The 11,299-nt window shown below is 32.4% G+C and overlaps 1 protein-coding gene across 1 annotated transcript in view; it reads left to right on the forward strand.

The window, feature by feature from the left end:
• LOC111708829 (tubulin gamma-1 chain) overlaps nt 1-3,654 on the forward strand; it is a 21,130-nt gene extending 17,476 nt beyond the window's left edge. Inside the window, exons 18-20 of the mRNA XM_023482326.1 lie at nt 877-950; nt 2,350-2,435; nt 2,975-3,654. Coding sequence (XP_023338094.1) covers nt 877-950; nt 2,350-2,435; nt 2,975-3,014 — 200 coding nt within the window. The 3' untranslated portion in view covers nt 3,015-3,654. The remainder of the gene's footprint in view (nt 1-876; nt 951-2,349; nt 2,436-2,974) is intronic.
• Nucleotides 3,655-11,299: the final 7,645 nt, after the last annotated feature.

Below are 11,299 nucleotides of genomic sequence, written 5' to 3' on the forward strand. Positions count from 1 at the left end.
GTTAAAACATTTTCATTTTTGGAGGTCATTTAGGTCATTAGAGGTCGTAAGAGGTCATTAGAAGGTCAAACACTGGATTTTTTGCTGCTACTGTATTCCCTGGGTCCCTAGCTTTCGTTTGATGTGCATAAAGCCATAGTTGAAATATTTTCTATTTCTGGAGGTCACTAGAGGTCATTAGAGCTAGGTTATTAGAATTCAATTTTATTTTATTTTAGGAATTACGATCACTAATTAGGCGTGCACCCAAAAAATTGGAAGATTTGAACCAAAAATGAAGGCAGCCCCCCCCTACATCAAATGTGCCAACTCAACCATCCCCTTTAAAAACAAAATAAAAATAACAATTTATTAGATCCGGCTGAAAACCTCGAATGTGAGCAAAGCTTAAAACTCATTTAGGAGCCTTAAGCCATCCGTGCCATGTGATTTCATTTCATTTCATTTTTCGTTTGATTTGATTTGATTTAATTTGATTTGATTTGGTTCGATTTGATTTAATTTGATTTAATTTGATTTGATTTGATTTGATTTGATTTGATTTGATTTGATTTGATTTGATTTGATTTGATTTGATTTGATTTGATTTGATTTGATTTGATTTGATTTGATTTGATTTGATTTGATTTGATTTGATTTGATTTGATTTGATTTGATTTGATTTGATTTGATTTGATTTGATTTGATTTGATTTGATTTGATTTGATTTGATAATACATAACTTGAATTGTGAAGAAAAAGTTCATTAACCTAATTTAACTTTATTCCGCTAGTCATCAATTCTTTGGTAAAATCCTAATAAATTTTTTTAATCTTTGTTTTTAAATATATTCAAAGTTTTTTATAATTATTAATTATAATTGTGTTTACATTCAGCTCTGTTTGAGAGAGCAATGAGAGACTACGATAAACTGCGGAAACGAAATGCCTTCCTTGACCAGTTCAGAAAGGTAAAAAGATTTTTGACATTTTCTTAAGTTTTTTTATTTATTGAGAACTAGCTGAATTGCCAGGTGTGTGCTAGGTTACTCATAGTTACTCCCGCCGTTTACCAGCGCTTTGTCTTTAATCATGATTTTAGCAGTACCCGGGGTTGCCCGTGTAATTAAAAAAATTCCTTAAGTTATTATAGTTTGTTACTTCCGTGATACTCATGGGTTCTCTAAAAACAATCAGTCATGGGTCAGCCTATTGGCTAGCTATAGCGAACATATGAGCGAAGAGCTCTATTTTATAGATATTTTATTGATATCTTTTTAATTATCTTCCAATGTTTTTAATGATTTGTATGGAAAATGTAAAATTGCAATTTAACTGGCAATTGTTCCAACCTTTTTGATACTATTTAGTTTTACGCAAAAATGTAATATTTTCCCCGAAAATCATAAATTTTTCCAAAAAAAAATTAACTTATTCCTTGAGAAATGCGTGCAAACAAACCTAACATCTGCAGAGAGAAAATATTTCCAAGGTCCGGGGGGGGGGGGGGGGGGGGGGTAAAAATAAAATATTAAATAAAATTAATGTTCAATTATGATAATTAGAGATACGTACGTCAATGCAGATTCTCTTGAATAATTGGCCTCCTCTCGTTATCACGTGTTTATTTTATCAGTAATCGCCGGCCCACGTTAATCCAGTTAATTTTCATTTTTATATTCAAGATACAAAGTTTTATATTCTGAATCTTAATGTAGCACATGCATCTGTCATTAATTTAAAGGATTTATTTCTCTGTCAAGTTGAGAATGGAATGAAAAACATTATTAATCTTAGAATTTGAGAACAAAAGGCTTAGACGGGTCCCGCCTTTAAAATCCTTAGCCTTCATACTCACAATATTTAATCCGGGTTTCTACAATTACAAAACAACGCTAAAGGACTGTTCTTGATTTTGTAAAATATTCGGAACATTAGTTTTTTTGTTGTCAATATTCTTCTGTTATTTCTAAATCTCTTGAACTTTTAGTCTAGGTTAAAACCAGCAAAAAGCTGTATTTTGCATTCAATCCTCTTCAAAAGAGTAAGGACAAAACTCCTGATGATGTCAACGTTTTTGGTGAAATATATTGAGAAGAAAATGATATAATTCTAGTGCTAGAGAGTAGGGTTGGGATTTGTTTAAAAAAGATCTAAAGTTTGCATTTAATGAGTGTTTTCTTAAGAGGGGGGGGGGAATTGGACCTGAAAAGGCAAGTTTTTTCCATCCTTTTATACTTTTTACCCAAAAATTAATTGTTTTTTCTTAATTTATTGATTTTCCGTAGCCGACTTTAATCCCTATCCAAAAAGATTTGATCTTCAAAAATCTGTTTTAAGTGTTCTGTTTTCAATGAATTGTATGAATAGGAGCCTATGTTTGCTGACGGGTTGGATGAGATGGATGATAGTAGAGAAGTTGTTCAGCAGCTTGTTGACGAATATCATGCTGCCAGGTAATATAGTTTACATAATTCATTTATTTGGGTTCTCGCAAAAAAAGTATTATCGTACTTTTTGACTGTTGCGGGCTCTCTATTCAGAAATCTACAGCTAGACGCAGTGCTTAGGATCCGGATCCGTTGGATCTGAAACACTCTGTTTTCCGTGTTTACTTTTTTCTTTTTTTCCATATCTGGGAATGGTTCAGTAAGTTTTAGCAAAAAATAAGCAAAAAAGAAACATGTTTGATAATGTGTTATTTGCTTTATAAATCGGTAAATCTTGAAGGGATCCGGGTCGATTTTCCTATCATGGCGGATCCAGGATCTGGATCCGCAGCAAAATTAAACGGATCCCTAGCACTGCTTACTCCTAGGCACTAGGCGCATCGTCGTATCCCATTGTCTGTGTAGGCTGTGGCTCTCGGTCAGAATTTGTCTGGACCTAACTCAATCGAAGATCTTAAACCTGCAAAATCAAAGTGGGGGACGGCCAATTCTGGTGCTTGGATTTGGCCGAAAATTAAAATGTTACTAAGGTTTATTATTTTTAGGAAACCTGATTATCTAAGTTGGGGGATGAATCAGTCTTAAGACCTGCCACTGTTGTATTATTACCTCAATGGTTTGAAAGATTATACCTAGCTCCAAGAATTAAGGATCCGGCCAAATACTTGCTGTATAGATCAGAAATACGAATCAAAGATCATATTTGCTTTCAATTACTATACATTAGACTTCAAAACTCACGACTCTATTCATATTAAGATTCTAAAATTCATAATCTCCGATCTAGGAGTTGTGTATAAAAGCTATTTTAAAAAACGTTAATCTTCATATTAAATTGTACCAACACTTAAACCAGTGATCTGAATCCAGAAAACTCACCAGCCGTTGTATAACCGATGTATGACGCTGATTGGTTAAATGTACTTTTTTCTTAACACATGTACAGATGCGAATTGTACAACAGGAGCATGGATTTACAGTTAACACCAAAACGAATATCTTTAATAAAAAAACTATTAAAATTATAAAAGAGAAATATGCCCACTTAACATTTAGGTATGAATCACATTTTAATTAGCTTAATTTAAAGAGAATTTAAGAAAACACTAGTTTATTGAACTCACTGTGCCCTGTATTATGTATCCCTCATATTGTATTATTTATCGGGAAAATGATATTACGCTTCATAGAAAATGTATCAAATATATTTTAATTTTATCATTTAGCTGCTGTTTTTAGATTTTATTTATTCATGAAATGGATAGGGGAAGAGAAGAGGGCTGAAAGGGACTGCAAGCGCACATTTAAGTGACCCTCCATGCAAAGATGGCAATGCTTGATTTTCAACAGTTGTAAAAACGACGGTATCTACCACATTTTTAATTGATGAAGGTTTTAAGGGTACCGTTGTGAATTGGCTGTGAACGGAGGGTCACTTATAATTGCGCTTACAGAGACCGAATTTAAAGAATTTGAGTCGCGGCTCAAATATGCTTGGTTCCACTTTAAATTGTAATCAATGTAAATTTAAGCCGGCGCTCAATTAAAACCGTTTTTTTACGGATTTGTGACGCGGCTCAAATTCATTAATCTTCGGATTCAGAAGCTCTTTGCATCTTTGCAAGTCAGGCGAGCGGGGGAAGGCAGGCGGCCATGAGCCACCACTATTTCCCCTTCCGGGCCACATATTAGCTTTTTTCTCTTCCGGCAGCCATGAGCCACCACTATTTCCCCTTCCGGGCCACCACATTTGACTCTTCCGGGCATAACTACTTTTTTTAATGGTATATTTAGGGCCTTTAAAGTGTGATTTTTAAAAATCCAGCCGCGTCACGCAAAAAAGCACAACTCAACCCATTTTTTCAATTATAGTCAGGCAGGGATCTAAACTTCATTTTAAACAAAATTGTGAAAAAAAGTTTTCACCATTTCATACGAATAATTGTTCTGTAGATGTAGAAGGTTGGTCTCTCTATCCATTTGGGAATGAAGTGACGACTTTTAACTCGTCGTTAAAGGTACTGTGGAGGAAAAATGAAAGGGGGTATAGGGTAAAACCCAAGCATTTAGGAGTTGATCGTGACCCATAAGAGTTCTATCTGATATGATGTACTGTTCCTGTCTCGAGAAATAATATAAAACTGGGTCAAATTTATACGAAAATCAATATATATAAAATTTTGCATAAAAATAATAGCAACCAATCCGAAAACGACGATATCCCAGAGGAGCCAAAGTAACTTTGGTTTGTTCCTATTATCATTGGAACTTAAGAATTTTTCAATTTTAACATATATAATTGATAATATGATTTATATGTCCGTATCACGTGACCAGAACTCCCACCGATGGCATTGCAGGATACTAGTCACGTGAGCTCCGGTCATGTGATATGGACGTAATAATAATATTATCAATTATATCTATTAAAATGAAAAAAGATTAAATTCAAATAATAATAGAAACAAACCTTAGTTACTTAAAGGATCCTCTGGGATATCGTCGTTTTCAGATTGGTTGCATATTTGCTGAATATTATCTGTTTAAATTTACGATTTTTATACAAACTTTCATAAACTACAAATTTTTTCATACATTTGACACAGTTTTATATCAATTTCTCGAGGCATGAACTTCAGATAGAACTCTTATGGGTCTCGATCAACTCCTAAAATGCTTAGGTTTCAGCCAATACCCCCTTTAATTTTCCTTTACAGTTCGCTTTGATATACATGCAGCGACAGTTGTAAAATTTATGACAATGTTACATGTTACATGGCCATAACAATGAACACGTCTTGAACTCTGGGATCTACAATCTTGAGGGAGAGAAAGAATTTTGTTCTAGTTTATATTTTTGTGAAACAAATGGAAAATATTTAGATTATCTTGACTCTTTCATTGCAGAGGAAACAAAGACTAAATTTCGGAGGAAAATGAGTTGTAAAATCTTATTTTCTACATTATTCCCTGATTCATTTTCAAGACTTTTATGTGGTCAGTAAGTTCTCATGTTTTATGGGGACACCCTCTGCTTAATTATTTTTACCAATTAAGAAAATTTTCAACATTTGAGAAGCGTCTCTTTATTTTTAATTAATAGGATAAAAAATTCCAATAATTGTTAAATATTGATATTATTCTAATATCTCTGCAGGGTAAAAACCTTTAATAAGATTTATTGGAAATCTTTATTTTCAGCCGAAATAAATTATCCTAAGCTTAATTTACAAGAATTTGACAGAAAATCAAGTCAAAAAAAGTTAGGTCGTCGATTTTTAAGGTTCGGAAAATCTTTGCAGGTCTTGGTAGGGAAATTGTAAAACATTGCAAAATATGAAAAATTCGGTTCGTCTCGTAAATTGAACACAAATGAATTGTGGATCGAGGATCGTAATCTTCTTAAAAATAACCCAAACTGAAAATAGTATCAATTCCTTTAAAACTGAACTTAAGTAACACCAGGGTAGTTCAAACTTCTGACTCAGTCGAGTAAAATTAAAAGTTTTATTATAATCCTTAAATTAAATCGTAACATTGATGGTTTCTGTAAAGTTTAGGAGGAGGGAAGATAAAGTAATAAAAAAATATGATTTTCAAAGTTTAAACATCTGGGGCTTGAAAGAATTTGATCGGAAGAATGGAAAGGCTGCAATTGATCAATGATCAATAACCCTGTTAATCAATTTTCAGATCAAATCAATTATTTTCAACTGAGTATCAAACGTGATAACCAGAAAGACCCGGAATAAATTGAAAGTTAATCAGACGACTTTACATATATATCTGGTAATTTTAAACTCACATAAAAGGCAGACCACATTTTGGAATCGGCAGGACTTGGGCTATTTTGTTACTATCGTTTTATTAATCATATTTGTAAAATTATATTGTACAGTCGTAAATTAATTCCGGTTCTTTCTAATTATGACCGTATTAAAATATGGAAGATTAAATAGCACGATTTACATTTCCAATTATTATGTTTAACAGGAAAAACTGTACACACATATTCCCCATCTCTCTCCTAAGTTTAGTTGAAACTTTTTCACTGAAGATAAATTACCTCAATCTATATCTTCCTCTTCTTCCATGTAAAAATATTACATTACATTTAAATAAATGGTGCGAGAATATAAAAATGTAAAAATGTGTAATGGGCCGCGGAGAGGTGAGGGGACATATTTGACAACGTTTTGGTAACTTTTAAACACAACATTTTATGCATAACTATTAATAAATTCTGTATGAACTGTCATTGTAAATAAAAACTTCATAATTGTAAGGGTGCATTATAGTTACACTGAAAGGAAGAGACTTCAGAGACGACTGTAGTGAATTTATAGTAAATCTGCTTCTTTAAGTTCATGATTCCTTGCAACTGCAAGCTTGTTCCTTTCTTTACCATTAGTGACGAGAAGGTCAATTTTGACCGGGTGAGGTTTTTTAAGTGCCTTTTTTCCTAAACTAAATGTTGTCTTGTCTTTTCCTGCGCTTTCCTTAGGATTTCCTGTTTTCAAAACATATTTTATATTTGACATAACTTCAAAATTGAGTTTTTTTTTATTTTCAATTTTAAAAAACCCAAAAAAAACAAGATTTTGAATTCAGAAAAAAAACAAAAGAACACCCTGTAATTTAGTTTTGAATCTACAAAATTGTCAATTTTTTGGCTAGAAAAAATTTAAAGATATTTTTGGAATCTTCTTTTAAAGATCTAAATAACTAAAACATGAAAAGTAAAGTTTTGAAGATAATTAAATAAATATGAAATACAAAAGTTTTTTAGATTTTCATGTTTTACATGTCACCCTGTACAAAAAAATTCAAAAATTTAATTTAATATTGTTTTTTCATGAGTACAATCAAGTTTTGTTTTGACAAGATCCTTCTAAAACAACTTCACTAATAATTAATGGTCTCGTCACTAATGGGTTAAGGCAGAAGACTTTAATACGTGGGTTCGCCAGAATTTAAGAGATTCTGGTAGTATTTGAAGTCTTATCACATTCACTGGTGGCTTTTTGACTGTAAAAATCATTTAATTACCGTAATTAATTGCGATTAACCAAGATTTGGATTTATATGGTTCAACGCATTGTTTTGCCAAATCTTGAACCAAAAATAACGTATATAACAATTTGAACTCATTAAGTACATTCAAAATTTCCAATTCAAGTAAAATGTTTGAATAAGAAAGAGTTTCCTGACTGTGAGCAGTGAGGGTTTCTTTTGAAAAGGTGAAAAATGGACTAGAGGATCCGTCCAGTGATAAATGATACAATTTAGATATTGAAAATATAAACATTCCAGACACGCGCAGAGAAGGTACAAAGTTTTATTTAAAGGCACTGTCAACTAAATTTAAGTGCCTCTAGGTTTAAACCGTTTCATGTCCGATGCCATTTCGCCCTTTATCGAGTTAATGATAAGGAAGATTTCTTCGGTTTTCTTTATTGTTTCTGCAGCATATTAATCTGGAGTCATTTAGAAAAATAAGGAAAATTAACTATTTTAACTCAGACAAAGTTTTAAAGGGTATCTGTTGTGAATCGGGACATGCATACCACTCTGTAAACAGTTTATATTAAAATACGATTACAGTATACATTAGACTTAGATAGATAACAAAATATTCATCTCAAAAAGTTCAAACTTGTCACGTTGAAAGTAATCTATATTAGAACTTCAGAAAATTAAATTTGAGAGAAATCACATTAAATGGTTAAAAAATGTTTTGGTGCGTGCTCCAGTATTCTGACCAAAATAGTTGGTTTAGGGTGACCCAAAAAAAAACAGGGATTAGCGTTTTAAAGCCCCAATTATATTTTGATATTACTTTAAAAAGTGTCCTAGAAAATAGTTTTAATTTTAGAAGGGGTCGTTCAAGTGACATTTTGGCGTTCGATGCTAGTGTTTTGTGCTAAACTGTGTCTAATTTTTAAAAACCTGTCTGTTAACTTTACACAATTGATAATTTATATTATTCTATTCAAATCTATATTGCAGAGACAAAACAACGTAACAATGATTAGAAATCATAATAATGAATAAGGTTACTATACTGTTTATATTTTAAACTATTTCTTAAAGAGGCCCCAATTTGATGCCAAGTAAAAAAAATCGCCTATTTTCCAAGGTTTATCGAAGCTGTTTCAATGATGGGACCGGGATTTCTGCAACAAATCTTTTTAAAGGTTTCTCTTTATAGAGTTCTGTTGATAGGACAATATAGCTGGTTAGAATATCAGGAAGTGTAGTGTAGTCATGACCATAGCTATAGACAAGAGAAAGAATCCAGATATCACCCAGTTCCAAGGATTGGCGTGTCCACTGGTAATCTCTACTAACTCTGCCGATATACGGGGTAGGATGAGACTTGCGGGCAAATCCTGTCTGGAGATAAAGACAGGATATGAAACAAAAATGGTCAAGGAATTAAACGAAGAAAAACGGAAAATATTTGAGCATCCGAAGAAAAATTCTGTTCCTCCTCTCTGCCGATATACGGGGTAGGATGAGACTTGCGGGCCGTTAATTCCTTGACCATTTTTGTAGCAAATCCTGTCTTTATCTCAAGAGAACTACTGGTGAACTACTAGATTTTCTTAGGTTTCCTGGATTTTTTATAAATATTTCGAGGATTACTAGTTTTGATTTACCCAGCCTCTACATACTTCAGAAAATGACAGAAATCACGTAATTTTGGCCATAGCACAAGCTGTAGACATGATAGAGCAAATTCAAAATCAGAAGGAGAAATGCAAGATATTATTACAAAAGAAGCGTGTCCGTAAAATGAATGTTAATAATTGGGTGAAAAAAACCGTTTTTGGCGGAAAGCGTTTTTTCTTTTTGAAGTATCTTCCAAACGAGTGGTCGTAAAAAAAACTTGGGAGCCACACAAAAGATGCACAAGAACCTCTACAATGCACTGGAAAAACCCGATTGAAAAAATCTTTTAATTCTATTAATGTATGGTTCAACGTTGTAAGTTATTTCATGAAACTTTTCACTATTGGGTTCCAACCCCTCAGAGCGAATCATTTTTTCTGATATGAATATATGAATCTAACAAATGTGTTAAAAAAACATTAGTTTTTGAACCCTCATTCAAAATCTGTTAAAGAATATATTTAAACTTACATATCTTTTCGTTTTTCATTAGTTTTAAACTCAGGACATTAGAATAACCAGTAAAAACAAATTATAATTTTTGTTTTTAAATCTATTTAAAATTCTAGCAATGTGAAACTTTTTACTGATAAACGAAATAAGGCCTGAATTTTATCTTATGATTTTCAGCTTTCTAAGCTCACAATTTAAAAGTTACGACTGGGTTTTTATTCCTAAGACCCAGGTTTAAGGCTTCATTATATGACCCAACTTTGACGACAGTTTGTGTCACGTGATTGACAACTTTGAGCTCTTAGACTCGACTTACAGAGTTAGGCCAAGTGAAAATAAAAGCAACCTTGGTTGGGTTTATTGAGAATTAGTCTCCATGTTGAGTCTTATTCTGTTCACATCCCGAAATTAAATCCAACCATGAAAATCCACCAAATACAATATTAGACCAGCTTAATAAATCAAACTCTCTAGAAAATTAGTTGCAACTTATCCCAAGCTCGTGTTTTAAATTAGTCTTAGTAGCAGCTTAGTATTGAATCCTCCAATATTGTAAATGCGGCTCTGGACTTTTGTATATTGAGTCCTCCAATATTGTAAATGCGGCTCTGGATGTTTAAGGTTATGCTGATACAGAGGATTCTAACTTAAGATCTTCTTTTATATTCTAAACATATTATCTTTAAAGCAATAATATTTGACCTGTTTCTACTGAATTATGTAATCATTGATTCATGAGATACTACTGGACATTTTGTGGTTTAAGATTATGTGAATATAAATGAAGTATGATTTTACTCGAATTATAAAGAAATTGTCAAGTTGTTAAAGTAACATAATTCATAGTTTGAAATATCTAAGGTCAACGACATTGGATTGCAAAGATGAAGGAGTTAGAAAATCAGATTTTGTGACAAGAGCTCAGTTCCTTTATAAATATTTAAGTCAATTACCCTAGATATATTAGTATTTTTTATAGTATTAATTATGAAATATCAACTATTTACAAATGCGTCGAAAAATAACCGACGACTATAGGTTGTAATATCTGAATGATTTGTTTGGAATTAAATTGATTTGTTTACGATCCGAGTCGAATGTTGCATCTTTCTCAATTTGTATGTACACTACTTTCTTCGGTATTAGTCGTTTTTAACAATTTTCTCTTTATAGACGCAACAGATAGAAGTAAGATTAGTAGCGATCAAAAGCGCTTTTTTATCGTATTATGCCTATACCCCCTTTCATTTTTCGCGAACACTCCCTTTAAAATAAAACACAAAAGAAACTTTATTATGAGCCAATTGAAAATATAATGTTTGATAATTTTGTTTGATCGTTTTTGTTGAAACAAAGTATGTATATTGAAATCTCGACTAAATATACATTCATTGTGCATTTACAAGTAGATAATTAGTCAGCACTCAAATAATCAAAACATTTTCAGGAATGCATTCATTTGAACTTATAAATACATATTGATTCAGCAAAAGTAGAAATATATTCTCGTTGACTGTAGTAGACTTGACATCTACCATTAGCAAAGGGTGTGAACCCATACTCGTTGACTTTAGTAGACTTTGACATTCATCATTAGCAAAGGGTGTGAACCCACACCCGTTGGCTGTAATAGACTTTGACATCTACCATTAGCAAAGGGTTTGAACCCATACTCGTTGACTGTAGTAGACTTTGACATCCACCATTAGCAAAGGGTGTGAACCCATTCTTGTTGACTGTAG

The sequence above is a fragment of the Eurytemora carolleeae genome, unplaced genomic scaffold (assembly GCF_000591075.1).
Source record: "Eurytemora carolleeae unplaced genomic scaffold, Eaff_2.0 scaffold845, whole genome shotgun sequence".
Lineage (NCBI taxonomy): Eukaryota > Metazoa > Arthropoda > Copepoda > Calanoida > Temoridae > Eurytemora > Eurytemora carolleeae.